Raw genomic sequence first — 17932 nt, 5'->3', positions numbered from 1 at the left:
TAGAAGTATGATTGAATTATGGAACCTTATACTAATGCTACTAAAAGGATATAATTTTAGCTCTGACATGACAAGACTGCATCATAACATGTGGCAGGAGTGGGAGGTGGGACACAAAAAAAATGTATGTATTCTCTAAAAAAACCAAAAACCTATTTTTACATAGTTATATTTTTAATTCCAAATTTTGGTGCTATGGCTTTTAGTGTTTATTAATAATGAATAGATTAAAAATTTTTCAGGTTCTGAATTTATTTTTCCATTGAACTTTTGTTCAAAGCTTTTTTGGTAAATTAGATTTTAAAACACCTTATTATCATGCTACAGTATTTCCAACAATTTCTTGTGGCAGCTTTCACAAATACTCTTTAAAATTCCTTGCCATAAAGATGGAAGGTAAAATGTAATCATCAGTGGCTTCAGTATAAATGCTTTTTCGTACTGAGACCTAAAACCTGTGGAACAACAGCTTTATGTGGATTTTTTTGGTAAATAAATTCCACTAAGGCTGTTTCATTTCAGCCGTCAGTTGTGTATCCCCTTTACCACTCCCCCACATATCTGAGTACAGTCAGTACATTCCCAACTCCCACTGCCAAATTAAAATAAAAACGCTCTTGGTCTAGAAATGATTGAGGTGGTTTGCTCTAATCAAACTAAACCAGCCAAATGTTCCTTTCAAAGGTAACTGCAGCTGTATGCAAACTACCACATCAAATGTGGGGAAAAAATAGCAATAGAATTCTATCCTTACAGTACAGTGCTGGCTCCAAAGATGAAGAGAAACAAAAGCATCAGCACAGCTAAGAATTACATTCACAAAAAGCTCCTAGAAATATGCTGACTTAAACTGTGAACAATGTATTGAAATTTCCAGTATATAAATTAGCTAATTTTGGGGAAAGGGGGGGAATTCCCTAGAAGTGTTAAATAGCAACAGATACCTTGAGTCATTTATCCTAGTGACCAGAGTGTCAACTAGATATATTAAAAAAGGAGTACTTGTGGCACCTTAGAGACTAACAAATTTATTTGTTAGAGTACCACAAGTACTCCTTTTCTTTTTGCGGATACAGACTAACACGACTGCTACTCTGAAACTAGATATATTAAAAGATTTAGCTAAAACATCATAGCAAATTAAGAAAAAAAAAAACAGACCTGTTTCTCACTTCCTGTCTCTGTCAAAATACTTACCGTTCTGCACTGAGTAATATTGAATTTGGACTTTTAGAACAAGCTTCAATTAAACTTGTAATGATTCATCTGTATGTAGAATTTGTCAGTTAAATCATTAAACATGGGAAATTCCTGCAAAGATGAATTCATGGTGGGTTTAGCTTTCAATCTGCTTCACTAAAAACAAACCAGTTACTTGTTTCTGTTAAACTAGCAGGACATAAAGAATAACAGCATTCACACAAGGGTGCTCTGAACTATTTTCAAAACACAATAGGCACAATTTATTGTAGGTGCAATTCCATTGATACTAGTGAATTGGTATAATTTGGACAAACCTTCATTTTGGTAACTTAAGTCATCTCCTGGTTGACTTTTAGGGCAGAGACCTGTTGTTGTCTTATATGTCAATAAGACACCTAGTTTAAGCTCTATGATTCCAGTAGCATCACCATGATGACGCACATCATCTCAATGAGCAATCCTGTTGAATTCAGCATGAGTAGGGATGATATAATTGGTCCTTACATAAATAAGAACTTTGATTTCAAAAAATAATTTTGAGGAATATTTTGTTACCTTTACTTTTCTAAGGCTAGAATGTATAAGTAAGCAAATTAAAACAACTCAACAATATGGATGGGACATGACTAATGGTATTTTTATGGCACACACATTAGTGTCAGTTAATTAACAAACATTCATGTTCTCATCACGTGAACAGCTCATGATATAAAGTTTTCTAGTGTGAGGGGTATTTTTACCACACTATATCATTCTCCATGGAAACTTTCACTAAAAACATGTTAATTACACTCACTCAAAAAAGCTTGTACTCACCCCATGCAAGTGGATTTTCCAAGCCTTGAACTACGTCTTCAACCTCCTTTTCCTTATTTGGCCTTATCTTGCCCCTGCTTCTCATGGATATGTATTCAAGCTTCATCATCACTTACTTAGTCTATTTGTAAACACTCTACACACACAGGTAGAATAGATGGTCATTTGGGATCTCCCTAAGTGCCTATTATCTGAACTACAGGGGTTTCAAACTGATTGCATGAGGTTTTCCCTCTTATTTCAGGAATTGGGGCCATATCCCCTGTCCTCATTTACCTTTACAGGCTTCTCCAAATCCTAGCCATCTGCAGATCCAATTCAAAATTGTTCTCATTGTTTCCCAAACTCTCACTTGTTCATTAATATTACAGCCACTGATTCTCTCATTTGGTTACTCTCCCTTCCTCCACTCTCGTTCTCTGCTCTCCATCTCCATATAACTTTCCAGAGTTGGGGAGGGTCGCTCTTTTCACTTTGCCCTATAAATCTGGGACTTTCTCCCTTCCTTCCAGCCACTTCCTCTCTTCAAATCTTGCCTAAGGACCATCTTGTTTGCGTTAGTTTGACTCTGAATCCCACTCATCTTTCCCTTCCCTCCCATTATTTCATACTCCCATTCTTCTCTAATTGAAACTAATGTGCAGTGATAATTACCTTTTAGTTTTACCATGCTCTTAAATTTCAGTTTCCTTTTCTTTTACTTTCCTCCATCTTTGCACATTAGCTTACCCTTTCTGCCTTCTGAGAATCTCAGATTCTGACAATATAAATGTACTAATTTCTCTCTCTCTCTCTTTAGTGGCTTGTCAGACATCACATAAGGAGTTCTATAAAAAATAAATTGATTGCACAATGTTGACCTGTAGGAGTGATGTTACACACTAAAAGTTATAACATTAGTTTGGCAGTAAAAGCAAGGAAGGAAGGAAATAGAATTCACTGGAGACTACCGCCCCCTAAAATAGAACTGTTACACTTTAAAGGATGGAACTTCTGAATGGCTTCAGTAGACGGTCCTTTAAAACTTATTACCAGACAGACAGTGTTAACATCCCCACAAACTGGAAGTAAAAAACTGAATATTAGCTTCTGTTTTAAAATTCCTCTCCCACTTGTACTTGCTTTTCATCATTTTAATTAAAAAACATGAAAACAAAATGTTAATCACCCTGCAAAGGGAATCATCAAAATTCTGCAACTACATGTTCTGAATGCTGCCAATAACCAGGCTAAATAGGGGTATTCAACACCGAAAACTCTGTTATATTTTTATTGTTAGGCTCTATCCTCTATTTTTATGTGGTCCTATTACAATATAATGCCACAGGAAGCATCAGACTATTAAACACCTCTGAAATGTTGAGCTAGTCTACAGGGAGTGAAGCAAACATTGATATTTTTCTATAGAGCTGAGGAAATAAAGTGTATCTGACTTGCTGCACCCAACCTAAAGAGCGAGAACTGTGTTTTTCTCCAACAGAGCAGAGCTTGCAAAGTTGCTAATAGCGTCTTCTAATATTTTATATCCTTTGGGACAATATTAAAAGACCCCTAATCATTGCCAAATTATGCAAACAGAGTAAAAGAATGATACTTATTTGGTTTCCTATAGACTGGCTCCATGTTGCAGGGAGATCATTGAATAATGTAATGCCTCCAACTGGCTAACCCATCATGTAAGAGCTAGAGTCAATTATCTGGGCTACATGTCTTGGAAACTAACAAAAGACAGAAATGAGATTTTCAGTATTTGTGTGCTGAGTGCCCTTGTTAGTCTGGCAATTGAGGCATTCAGTCAATACAAGCTAAAGGTGCCAGAATTTTGACAATTCTTTTAACAGCAGGAGCACATTTCAGATCACCAAATTCTAATAAGGATTTGTCTATCTGGAGCTTTTAAGACCCGTTAACTCCCAACAATACTAAAAAAGCCAGAGTTCTGGGAAAGTTAAGTGCCAAGAAACAAAAATATAGGGCTTTGTGAGTTTGTTTTGTTTGCTTAAGGACCTTGAACATTCTGAACACTGCTAAAACTGTTAAATATATTGGTCTTGAAAACATTTGGAATCTAAGTAGTCCCTCTTTTGTAGCACATTCTTTAAACGCATATTTCCAGTATGAAGCCTGATTAACTTTTAACAAACTAATCATCTGATTAATAGCAGGAAAGATATAAAATGAACACAATGTAGAGCTGAATTTAACAGTGTGATCATAAGATTTTTTACAAATCTATTACGGCAAGGAATACTCCCAGTTTTACACACAGGAATTTCCTGAATCTAATATGTCATTCATTCCTGGCAAAGTCTGTCCTTTGTCTACATATACTTCATTTTCCCCCCCAAACAGAACAGCAGTAAGTTACATAAGTGCTGGACTAATTTGTGCCAGATTTAACTACTGTATACAATAACTTTTAATGAAGCATTTCATCTTCCTATCTGAACAGTGGGCTAGATGAGCAACTTAATCATACTACCAATTACATCTGAAGTGTTATAACACACAAAATATTTTAAAGCAATGCACGACAAAATTTGCTCACGCAGATCTGTCTTTAGGTTTTAATAAAATGCCTTGACTCAGAGGAACTTTCATACCAGGGCAAATGTGAAAGGGAGAACATTTTCTACACAAACAAACAATCCTTTTACAGTACTTTGCTTGTAACTTTCTAAATCCCAGTTCCTACAGTTTTAAGTTATCTAGGCTCAATCCTTCAAAGTCAATGGGAATTTTGGGTGTCCAAGGACTGCAGTTTCTTTTAACTATTATAAACTCTTTCTTGTTTTCAGCCTAGCTCCTCTTTCTGCTTAATTCTGCAGTGAGGTCATAATGAAATTCACTGTCTGTTGCTGTAGAAGCAATCGTGATGTCACAGATTCAGCACTGTACTGTAGAAACATAGAGAAGATAGGCTAGGACAGAAACAACGTGAACTGAAACTCAATTAGCAAAAAACAGCATGGCTTGAAAAATATTTTTTTAATGTTATTAATGGTTATTTAAAAGTGCAGCCCACTGTGAAATTTCTGCCTAACGGGTTAAATCCTGTGCCATCCCAATGCAGAGTAATAGTCAGCTTGGGCACAAACTGTTTCTCGGGGGCTGCGGGAAGAAATACAAGCCCACTATGATAATCCTGAGTCTGCAGTAGCTCTTGTCACTTCTGCAGCACAGCTCCACAGAGACCAATAACTGCTGAATCCATGTAGCAACAGGTCTATGCCTCCAGCATCTGGCCATCCCATGGCCCAATCATTTTTCATCCTCCTAAACACCACTGCATGGGGACATATAGGAAAATCCCTTGCAGTGCTGGGGTCCATCACCCTGTGTGGGCTACCCAAATCCTGCTATTCCTACACAACAGAACCACATCAGTTCCACTGGGCCTGTGGTATTTTGAAGAGGAAGAGGCAACTTCTGCTGTTAACTGAAGGTTGTACCATTTGTGGGTGTGTTGATATATATCATCTAGAGCAAGCAGATTGATGCAAATTTGTTCAGGTGCACTGATCATGTGTTGCTCAATTATCTGAAGTTTATCTACATTTTGACTCATAAAGCCATCATGAGTTCGTATTGAACAACTCATGGCTTGCACATCTCATTACTCAGACACCAGTTTCTACCTGATACTTGCACGTCACTCATAAGTCTCAGACAGACTGCTTGCAGTATTTTGAAGAAGAGAAATTTCCCCTTCACAACAATACTTGATTTTAAATGCTATTTTATTTTTTATTCTAGTTATCTGATAATGATGCAGCTTTTATCTTAGTGTTAAAATGCTGCATGTTTCACGATCTTAATTCACTAATACTGACAAGGTTCCAGTTTCTAGACTAGTTATTCACATAATAAACATTTGTAATGAACAAAATACATTTAATAACTGTGTGCAGATAGGTCTATGGAGTGAAACTACAGATCTTCATATACAGTACTTCTTTTTCCAGGTGTATTTACAAAATAAAAAAAAAAGTAATCCTTTGATCTCAAGAAATGATAAGATCCTCCACTGTGCTTGGTAAAGGAATCAAAACTTTTAAATCTTTGCTCCTTCCTATACAAACAAGTCAGTCTTCATTAAAAGAAAATTATTTCAAAACACTCCAAAACTATACTTAAAACTTCACCTACTCTAAAGATACCAATGAAAACAGAGGTATGCTTTTAAACCAAATTTCTCCCATCCCAGAAGAGCTACTTCTTGAACTTGCTTTTTATTTTCTACTCCAACAGATGGAAAGAAGGTGTACTGCAGAGGTGCCAAACTCACTGGTACATAATGACCCAACCTGTCGCATCTGAAATGCTGACTGTGGCAAGCGCTGCAGGCTTCAAGAAAACGTAATTAAGTCCTGGAACATTCTTCCAGATAAATTTCTATTAAAACTAAATATTCAAAAGTACATGGTTAAGTACTTGTTGCTTGGAGGTAATGAATTATTCATTTGATCTTATAGTAAATATTTTAACTTGTAATATACCTGTAAAATACCAGATAGAGGCTGCTGTGCATTTTAATCTAAGCAAAAGAAGTCTGTATTTGCATGCTCTTTTCAGACATTTTGTTCTTTGTGATTTTGCTGAATTTAAAGTGTTCATGAAAATTGGAGGGTTCAAGAACAGAGCCTCTTCTTACTGGATCACTGTACATGGAGTGATCCCAGCAGGGACAAAAATGCCACAGGTATGTCTTATATTTAAGTATTTCCAGGATTTTAGTTTCTTCTACACAGTCTAGGCTTTCATTTAAACAGATAGAGGTCAAAAGTTTCAAATGGGGAATGTCTAAAACTAGGCACCTAAATCCATACTTACGCACCAAAATAAGTGGCCTGAAGTTCTGACCACCCCCAACTCCTACTAGTATCAACAGAAACAGCGTCCGCTCAGACAGTACACTAAATCAAGTCACTTGTTTCAGCTGCCCAACCGTAAACACCCATATCTGAAAATTTTAAACTAAGTTTCTAGTCCTCTGTATTACTAGATGGCCATCAAAAAACTGTCACTATCCAAACAACGGAACCAGCACAGTTGTGAACTCCAGTCTACACCTCACCACTAACCTCAATGGAGGTCTCTGTGTGGAGTCCAGTTGAGATCTAAAAGACAAACAGTAAGGTAAAACACCCCTCCCACTTAAAAAAAAAAAAAAAAACATGGTTTTTCCTAAGCTATTTTTAGAATGTAAACCCTTTGCCTACCCAGTCCTTGGAGTAATAAGACTCTACTGCCACAATGCCTGGAAAAGAAAGAGAATGAGAGTTTCTCTATCCATTTACCTTTGCATTTTAAAAATTACTCCCAATCTCCCTTCTCCTGTTGCAGCTCCAACATGGAACCTCAACTCAAGACCCTAAAATGGGCACATGGCTCACAGCACGTACTTCATATTGTACTTTAGCTTCCCAAGCCTATAAGAGATTTGGCGTCACAAAAGTATGAACGGTCTTCATTTTGCTGTCTAATGTTGTATTATTTGAACTGATGCACAAATATTGGAGGTGTTTTTGTTAAGGTTACATTCTCACCTAAACTGCAGATCAGTGAAGTTTCACATCATCATGTACAGGTACACCTGCTATAAAATTGTCCATTTGTTAAAGTTCATAAAGTAAGATTAATGATAAACAAAGAATTCTACATATTTGAAAGAAATAACTCAAAAGAACTTTCCAAAACTCTCTGCACAATTGCAGGGCTAACCGAAATCAGCAATAAGTTTAAAATGCATAACCATTTACTAGTAAAACAATTACACAGTAGAGGACAGTTTCTATAGTTTCTATGCTTCACAAACATTCCTAGCAAAATTCCCTCTAAGTTTCTTCAAGTTTTCCAGCATCCCTGGGCACAAGCTGCAAGGATTAATAAGCCACTTAAAACTGACCTACACATTATATAAAGCACAATGTTGAATATGTTAAGATATAAAGGCTTATAACAGAGGCAGTCTTTGTTCAAAAACTTAGGTTTGGGTATACAGAATTACTAGTCACAATAAGGAAATCCTTGGGCCTTTCTTGACACTTTGGAAATAGGGCTTGCAAATTGTATTTCTGCATCTGTTAGTATAAGGCCCCCCCCAAATGCAGTCCTAAGTGGTCACTTCTCCTGCTTATGCTTAACACACTGAACTAGAACCCTACAAATTCCCACTCCTTGTCTAAAGTTGGTGGGAACATTACATTATCCACTGCCACTTTCATAATGAATAGGTCTGCCAAAAATCAGCTGTGTTGGGCAGAGTGGATATGCAAGACAAAGGAGTTCTCTCTTTTCATTCCCTCTCTTGTGCCTGCGGAGATCAAAGGGTATATATGGCTCCTTGCCCATTCACTCAAACACTTCTGTCATACACCTATGTCTCTGGAGATGGGTTCCTGTATGTGAGAGGCAGAGCAAAAGGATGAGGTGAGATCAGGCAGGCAGCATCCTTACCTGCCCGAAACCTCATACCACAATCCATATATCAATTTAGTGCTCATTCGACCCATATACTCAAATTGGTATCCAGTCCACCCTTGCACCATGTACCAAAACTAGAACTCAGCTGACCATGGGTCCCATTCCAGTGCCTCACCTGACCACATTGGGGTGCTCAAAGGTCTCCAGGTGCCTCAATACTGCCACCTCACGGATGGTGGAGAGTGGCATTCCCTCCTCGCTTGTCTGTACCCGTACGCGCTTCAAGGCTACAAAACGACCTCCATTCTTCAAGTCTCGGGCCTTGAATACCTTCCCATAGGCTCCTTCACCAATCTCAGCCACACATTCATACTGCTGGTCAGCTAGGCTCATGCTGTCCTTATCCATGTTGGTGCTGCTTCTTCTCTTGTGTCTGGAGTGCCTCAGGTCCTGCTGTTGAACTGGCTGCTTCCTGCAAACTAGAACTTTGCTACTGCTGAAAATGCACTGCACACACCGTTTGCAGAGCTGCCACTGCTGGAGGAGCAGGCAGGATGATTTCACCCTCCTGCTCCCTTGTTCTGCTTCAATACAGTCCCCAAAATGCCTTCTCTCTCTCAGCCACCAGCAATTATCATATAGACTTTGGGACCATTGTCTGGGTAAAGCCAGTTAGATCTAAGGGACAAAAAAAACCAAACATGAGAAGTTCATTAGTGCTGGGGTTGTCTCCTCTCCAGCATCATTTCTCCCTGTATATAACGTGCATCTGCTGCATCTTCAGTTCACCTACTTTACATGCTTTAATAACTGAGAAAAACAAACAGACTGACATACGTTATTTCATGAGATGGATGTATGCAGGACACAATATGATGCAGATGATGGGAGCAAGTGGAATGCTGTAGGACTGCAAGACATGACCAGCACTGTATATGTTACAGAGTAGGTTCAACAATGCATAGGGAGGGGTAGCAAGTCAGTGCCAAGGGAAAGGGTGGGTACCAGCTCAGTGCTGAGGATAAGGGGTGGGATATAGTCCCAGGGCAGGGGATACCAGCTCAGTGTTGGGGATGTGGGTTGAGTAAGCAGTCCTACAGAAGCAGGTAGCAGCTCAGTGACAAGGACGGACAGAGTCCTAGGGCAGGGGATAGCAGCTCAGTGATGGGAGGGCAGAGTCCCAAGGTGACGAAGAGTCCAGGGGAGGGGGTAGCAGGTCAGTGATAGGGGTAGGGGTGGGGATGTGCCCAGGGGAGGGGGTAGCAAGTCAGTGACGGGGGCAAGAGGGGAGTGCCCAGGGGAGGGGATAGCAGATCAGTGACGGGGGTGGGGAAGTGCCCAGGGGAGGAGGTAGCAGATCAGTGATGGGGGTGGGGAAGTGCCCAGGGGAGGAGGTAGCAGATCAGTGATGAAGGTGGGGATGGGGGTGGGGAAGTGCCCAGGGGAGGGGGTAGCAGGTCAGTGGTGGGGGTGGGGAAGTGCCCAGGGGAGGGGGTAGCAGGTCAGTGACGGGGGGAGTGCCCAGGGGAGGGGGTAGCAGGTCAGTGACGGGGGGAGGGGTGGGGATGTGCACAGGGGAGGGGGTAGCAGGTCAGTGACGGGGGCAAGAGGGGAGTGCCCAGGGGAGGGGGTAGCAGGTCAGTGACGGAGATGGGGGTGGGGAAGTGCCCAGGGGAGGAGGTAGCAGGTCAGTGACGGAGATGGGGGTGGGGAAGTGCCCAGGAGAGGAGGTAGCAGGTCAGTGACGGAGATGGGGGTGGGGAAGTGCCCAGGGGAGGGGGTAGCAGGTCAGTGACGGAGATGGGGGTGGGGAAGTGCCCAGGGGAGGGGGTAGCAGGTCAGTGATGGGGGTGGGGAAGTGCCCAGGGGAGGGGGTAGCAGGTCAGTGACGGGGGGGGAGTGCCCAGGGAGGGGGTAGCAGGTCAGTACCCGGAGGGACAGCAGAAACGCCCCCAGCCAGTGGGCAAGGGAGTCCCGCGGGGGAGGAAGCGGCTCAGCGCCCTGCCCCGCGGAAGGGAGGCACCGCCTGGCTCCGGGAGCAGCAGCTGGCTGCCCAGCCCTAGGGAAGAACGTCCCGCGAGGCCAGGCCGCTGCGTGCCTCAGGCGGAGGGGCGCCCCCGCTGGCGGGACTGCTCCGTGCCTCCCACGGCGCGCGTGTGAGGTCGGGGAGAAGGGGCCTGGCGGCGGCGTGCGCCTCAAGCTCCGCGCGCCCCACGGCGGCGCTTAGTAGCGATCCAAGGGATCGGCCAGAGCCGCTATTGCTGACCCGCCGAGCGCTGCGCCCATGGAAAGTTACTGCACGGAGAAGAATGCGTGCACCGGAGGGGGAGCCCCCAAACAGCCCCCACCACCGGGGAAGCCCGCAGGCGGAGCCCCCAGACACCCCACCACCACCAGGCCAAGGCGCCCGCAGTGGGAGCCCCCAGACAACCCCCACCACCAGGGCTGCATGCGCAGAATCATCCCCTAGAAACAAACGTCTTCTTATGACTGCCTGCTCGGGAAATCCCCTCGTACAAATCTCCCACCAAGAATGCCTGCGGGATTGGGGGGGGGGGGGAAGAAGGGCAAAACCACCCCCCGAGTAAAAATACGTGCAAGGAGGGCCCCCCCAAAGCAACCCCGAATCGGGATGCACGCGGCAGCAGACGAGGACTCCCCAGACAAGAAGCACTGGGGGATCCCACTGAAACACCCGAAAATAGAACACAGGCGTGAACGGCCCCCCAGCACAGACTCGTGCCCAGGCAACATGCACGGCGGTTCCCTCCCCCCCGAATACATGCAGGAGGGGGGCGGCAGAAACTGTACCCCTACCGCCAGGGCTGAACGTCTTGGTGTGGGGGGGGCACACTGCAGGCTCCCCAGAAAGCCCCAGTCACACCGACCAAGGAAGAGAAGCCCCCTTAGCCACAAAACCACCCAGCCGGGCAGGGGCTGTCTGCGGGGCGTTCGCAGTAACACTATATGGCAGGAGAAGCACATGGCCACTTCCAATTACCTGCTCCGCTCCACAGCTGCCCCGATCGGCGCACGAGCCCCAGATAAGCTTCCGCGGGGGGGGGAAATAACCTTCCCCGAGGCAAACCTCCCATTCGATTACCGCGAGCGAAGACCCCAACCGGGTAATAAATATTCACATGATGATGCCGCCAGCAGGTCTCTGCCGCGGCAGCCCAGGCCACACAGGTAGCTGCAGCAGCTGCTCCTCCTCGGCTCTGCTGCTGCCCTCAGCTCGCATCCTCCTGCAGCAGCCTGGCAGCACCTTCCTGCCAAGGGATCTTTAACTCAGAACCAGATCGGCTTCGGCCTCCCACCCCCACCCCTGCCTGGGAAAATAAAAATAAAAGCGAGTCAGCGTCCCGTGTTCACCAGGCTGCAGCTGATCAAAGCCCTGCAGGCTGCACCACGCAGCTCCCCCGTGTACGGGGCTCGTAAACCAGCCCTCCGCGTCGCCCGCTGCTGCTGCTCCTCCAGCCTCTGTCGGCTCCTGCTTGCTCTGAGAACAGCGGCGGCAGCGCAGCTCGCACTCCCCCCACCCCCCCGCCCACCCCCTCAACTTTTTTTCCCCTCGCTTTCCCACGCTGGCTGAATGTGACTTGACCCCGTTTCAAAAAAGTTTGACATAGTGCTTTAACATTTCCGCATTCCTCCCCGACTACAAAGGCTGCAGCCGCCTCCTTCTGCTTTCTGTCTCTGCTCTCTGTCTTCACACTCAATGAAATCCTTCATGTGCCTCTGCCAAAGGCAGCCACATACCGCAAGGGTCGCCGCTAGCGCAACTGACAGAGGCATGCACCCCGGGGGTGGGGGGGGGGGGAGACATCATTAGGGAGCAAAAACCTTAAGGTGATTCTTATTTGCACTGAGGCAGCGTCAAAGGACCCCCGTCATAACTGGGGCACTGTTGTGCTAGGTGCTGTATAAACATAATTATTTATACTACAGGAGCCCCCAAGGCCTGATTCAGAGGTAGGGCCCCATATACAAGAGCAGTGCAAACACCGATATTACTACTTGGGCTTTTAGTGCTTTTCATTCACAGATCTCAAAGGAAGCATGGTCCCAGCAAGAAGATCGTTATTAGTATTTGCTAAGCAATCAGAAGGTGTTTGACCTTGACAAAACAAAGAGCAGACCCTGCCCCAAAGAGCTTCCTGTGGGATGGGGGAAATGAACACTTTGCAGGACTCTTCACTGCTGCAGGGAACACTTTATACAAAGTTAATTCCTACAAATGTTGAAATTCACTGCTGAAGAATGCACAAAACAGATGCCAAACTACTCTCTCAGTGGGGGAAAACACATCTGGAATTCTTGATCCTCCTTCCCTCCCAATTGATCCATTCCACCAAATTCTTCTCAGAACCTCAAGGACAATTATGGAACTCAGAAACTCATCAGAATCAGTTCGTTTGGTGCTTAAACCAGCTGGGACCCGAGATCTCCCACTTATGTTTGGAGGTGGAGGATGGAAGGGAGGAAAACGGTACAAAGCATAATTAAATTCATGGAGTACAAAAGTCATTCTGTGCTGAAGTTTTTGCATCATACACAGTGTTATGTAGTAACGTCTTTATGTGCTGAAAATAACTCAGCACATATGGTTTTATGTACATAATATTATATAATTAAAAGACTTCCGCACAGAAAGACATGAACAGAATTATTTTTTTAACAACTTGACATGTCCTCTCAGCTGTCAGCTGAAATCAAGCTGGGGTGCTGGTTCTACCACCCATTCTGAAAAGTAGGGCAGATAAACTTCAAGGATCCATCCCTGTTTCTGACCAGTTTAGAAGCATCACTTGGACTGTGGCTACTGAGGAAAAAATTGAGCACCCCTGACTTCACTTGGGAGGAGAAATGGAATTTGTGCCAAAGAACTGGGACTCTTCAGCAAATAAAATTTTATGTGCTGTGCATACATTGCAAGATCTACAGGAACCAAATTTGTGCTCCTAATATACCTTATTTGATTAATAAAATTAGAAATTCCCCAAATGTTTTTGTTAAATTAATGTTAAGCTTGCTAAAGCAAGTGATAAACATTGTTAGAAAAACATATACCCAAAAGGTAGTTAGAAACCTTAAAACTTTAGCATATGTAAACGAGATAATCTAAATAAAGATTCAAATAAGTGTATACTTTTTATAAAAAAATTCTCAACATGAATATTGATATTACATCACATCTGTATGCACATTGCCTTGGCTTATCATTTCCATACTTTTCAATGTTCAGAGTTTTTGAACTGTAATATTCTTGGGGTTTTCCTCCCTTACTTTAACAACCTTGGACCAGATTCATATATGTAGGGCATAAACTACATCTCTGAGTGCAACAGTATTCACTTTTGAGGATGGACAGGCAGCAATATTTGCTGCTTTCCCTACTTAGAGGATTACACATGAGAAATGTAGCTCTAAATTTCAGCTGGGTCTTTCCTGGAACCCTATTGATGGAGACTGCCTGTGAGAGGCATTGAATCAGTTACATGTACAACTTCATATTCAGCATGTGCAATGTGTGAGGGATAACATTGCTATTAAGCCCTTATGTTTTCCATTTCCATTGCAACTTTTGTGTTCAAATTTGCAGCTTTAACATTTCACCATTACTAAGTTTTGCACATCACAAAACCCATCCCTAAAGCATTCTCTGTGTAAACACTTATTAGAGAATACAGTGTATGCTCAGTGTAGTATAAATGTTTTGTCTGCATGAATTTGTGAGGGTCCAATACTAATAAGAGGTGAAGCCATGAATAACTTATGCTACTTATGCTTAACTTATGCAAATAGATGCCGATAAACCATCTATACCATACTACTCCGTTATGAATCTGCTACATTGTACATGGTTTTATAGGATTTTAGGAATCTTTCAGAGAGTTTTAAAAGTGCTATGGGGTACTTTTTAATTTTTTTCTGTGTGTGTCTTTCCACCTGTAAAGCCAGCTGCTTGAGTTACCCTGCTCTGCAGGGTTCAGATGATTCCTACATGCCTCTAAAATGAGCTAATAGTTTTTCTGTACCTAAAAATTAAGTGATTTCAGGCAGAATTTCAAAAATACCTGGGTATAAACATGCAATTAAAAATGGGTGATACTACAAAACAAGTTTGCAGCACAGAAAACAACTGCTTGCCCACATTTGCAAAATTATTTGACTGTTTAAATCTTAAATAGATTTTAAAGTAATAAAGTTGTTTCATATAACATGCTTTGTGAAAAAATTATAAACCACCAAACCTGAATATATTGCCAGATATACAAATAATCCTGTTTAGTTTTTTTGCTTTTGAAAATATTTCTAAAATATCTGCTGTCCCTTTTTCATGAGACATTTTACATTTCAATGTTTCTGATTTCAAACACTTAAATACGTATTGTATTTTCGTTTTGTCTCTTAACATCAGGAGGCTTTGTAAGCCAGATAACAATACATTTCATATTGCCTTTTTAGTTTAAAATCTCTTCATTAATCTATATCTTTAAAAAAAAATCTGCATCCACTTTTGGCCACTAGTGTTGTGAAAGTCCATTAAATATTGCTGCTAAAAATAAATTCAAAGTAAGAATAGTTGCTAATTCTATACAAATTATTATGAAAATATTTGTTGTACTGAAAAATTAGCTCTTGGGGGTGCTCCTAAAAAGGAAGGAGAAATAGAGAAAGCTTTCACTGCATCTCACTTTCCTTTTAACCCATCAATTTTTGCTTTGTGAAACCCTATTTCTGAATTCTGTTTAGCTCCTAATACTAAAAGAACCAATTTATATGGAAAGATATTTAAATGAGGGCAATTTTCCGTATTTTATTGGTATTCAATATATATTAAAATATAATTAAATCACCTTAAAACTAGCACCTCAAAATCTTGTATCCTGCTTTAGTGACTACAAAACACATTCATAAATGAGGTCTCTAAGGTTTTGCTGGAAACAATGAATAAACTGATGGTGACAATAGGTGACAAATAATTACTGGAATTAACATGCTTTTATAGCAGTTTATTTGAATCATCTGGCATCATGCAGTACCACAGAAGTGCTATGAATAGTTTAAAACTCTCAGAAAGAAAGCTATGTTGGTTTGCTTAGTGTTTTAACTGTTTCAGGAAACTGCTAAAGTTTTGTTGGGGATTCCAGAATTTGGTGTTACAAGAAGTCCTCATACAAATCAGAGTGAAACTTACTCTTCAAAAGTACATATTTGAATAAAGGGTTTTGGAGGATAAGGCACTCTGTGTATACTGTTTTCATACTGATTTATCTTTGTTTTAGCCTGCATCATCTATCTTAGCTGATATGGTGTGGTTTTTACCCATTTAGTTAGGCATTCCTAGTTAGAAAATCCCTTACATAGTTGAGAAACTATTATTTGGCCAGAGTAGTCACAAATCAATTGAGTTGGTACAACAGATTGTGTTTATTTGTAGAATCCCCTGGTAGTCAGATTTTATAATATATGAGCACAAATTGTAAAATCATGATCAAAATAACCTTTAGCAAGTGTAAAAAGGTTTTGTAAATAAAACACCTACTGTTTATAATAATTACATACCCAGATATCCCCTAAAATAAGAACTTCATTTATCGCTGATTGTGTTGAACTCATATAATACATTCTTAATTTAATAGTAACTGCATTATACATTTGTGTGGGAAAATGTATAACAAATAGAAAACACTTTTAAAGCTACTTTTAAATAAAGTGTAGACATAATAAAGAAAAAATGTGGTTTTTGGACAAAATGTACCAGTGAGATTTGGTACAAGTATTAAATTATTTTAAATATTTATATGATCAGTATGCACATTCTTAATTAGTGAACCAGAACGCAAAAAAAATCTCTCATCCATATTTTCAGAAAAAACACACTTGGTTGTAAAAATATCCACAGAATGTTTTAATTAGTTCACATGTGATAATGAAATACTGTTCTAATCTATGTAAAATGTATGTAACCACTGTATAATTGGCAATGATTAAGGTAACTTAAGCCAATTACAGAATGATTCTGTTTAGTTTATTTTTCTTTCAATCAGCGCCTCTGTTTATTGTTGATAATTTTGTGTTTGACAAACTGTATCTTTCCATTACTTCAGAAATAAACTCTACTGTGGGACTATTGTTTTTTTCTGGCAGAAAGAACCACAATATGATGCTATGCTATTCAATGCACACGTATTTTTCCATATTTGCTTGTATATGCTTTAGTAATTACAAATCGCAAGAGTTGTCAGTAAACATGCCATGTGAAAAGCAAGTTTACAAATAAGTCCATGCCTGCAAGCTTGCTCTAATAAAACTCTGAACTTTTTAATGAATGCATTTGACCACATAAATTATACATAACCTGCTCATCCTCTTCTTTAGACAAGATCTGGAGAAGACCTTATTTCTTTAGAAAGAAGATTTTTGCATTGTTTATTATGTACCTACTGTACTTTGCTATGAAAGACCCAAGGATAATTGGATGTTTCTCTTTGAGAGAATAACTTCTTATTTATTGTTATTTGTATTTTGTATCACCTACAGACCCCAACTGACATTATGGTCCATTGGGCTAGTATATAATAAGAGACAAACTCTATGCCAATGAGCTTACAATCTAAATAGGTAAGACAGAAAAAAGACAGGAAGAGAAACAGGCACAGTGTGGTGAATGAAGACACTTGCCCAAGGTCACACAGGAGATCAGTGACAGAACTTGGAAGAGAATCCAGGTCTCCTGATTCCCAATCTCATACCCTAGCCACTAGACCATGATTTAGAAATCCAAACATGCAGCAACATACCCCAAAAGATGTAAGGAGGACAAAATGGCATACATTTTATCCATTTTCTCAAGATTTTGAAGTTCTCTCTTATCCTGTAATTATCACTGTCTGACATGTCATCATTCTTTACTGCTCATTACTAATAATTGCCATGGATAAGATTTCTCCCCACCCCTTTCTATTCTCTTTCCTACTTTTACAGACCTGTATATCTGCTTCTGGTATATGTATGTGTAACATGCTCCTGACCTGATAAAAGCTTCATTTTTTTGGACTTACAGATGAGAAATCTTCCAGAAAAATCTCCATTTGATTTATACATGTAGCATCCTAAACACTTTTTGACATGCAGTTGTACTATGAAAAGTAGTATGGTATCAGACTTTTTTTAAAAGGGCAGCTCTATTCTGAAAAATTTACTATAAAAATGGCACCTTACTCAACAGACCTGATTCTTTTGTGTACAGTCATATTAGTTGACTTTACTGACTAACGTAAACTTTTACTACTTTTTATTCCTGTTGGCTCTGCAGAGTCAACACAGCTACACAGGAAGGTGAGCTGGATTCTATTCTAGCTCATGAAAGATCAACAGAATTGTCAACTAAATTCCAGTTGGAGAAGCCTTATTGTTCGTGATGTGGAAATGAGAAAGAACCTAGTTTAACTCAGATTTCAGGTTGAGTTTGAAGGGCTGG

At 41.1% G+C, this 17932-nt stretch overlaps 1 protein-coding gene across 3 annotated transcripts in view; it reads right to left on the bottom strand.

Annotated features, from left to right (window-relative positions):
• The window catches only part of LOC125631434 (cyclin-dependent kinase 6), a 225418-nt gene extending 213474 nt beyond the window's left edge, over positions 1–11944 (bottom strand). The window contains exons 1-2 of one of the 3 annotated variants that reach the window (XM_048838145.2): positions 11447–11944; positions 8621–9123 (exon numbers count right to left, since the gene is read on the bottom strand). In XM_048838145.2, the coding sequence (XP_048694102.1) occupies positions 8621–8853 (233 nt within the window). In that variant the 5' untranslated portion in view covers positions 8854–9123; positions 11447–11944. The remainder of the gene's footprint in view (positions 1–8620; positions 9124–11446) is intronic. The other 2 variants (XM_048838144.2, XM_048838146.2) reach the window with 2 other exon arrangements.
• Positions 11945–17932: the final 5988 nt, after the last annotated feature.

This window comes from Caretta caretta, chromosome 2, assembly GCF_965140235.1.
Source record: "Caretta caretta isolate rCarCar2 chromosome 2, rCarCar1.hap1, whole genome shotgun sequence".
Taxonomy (NCBI): Eukaryota; Metazoa; Chordata; order Testudines; family Cheloniidae; genus Caretta; species Caretta caretta.
The sequence above is the reverse complement of the archived record's forward strand: the minus strand, read 5'-3'. Positions and strand labels throughout refer to the sequence as shown.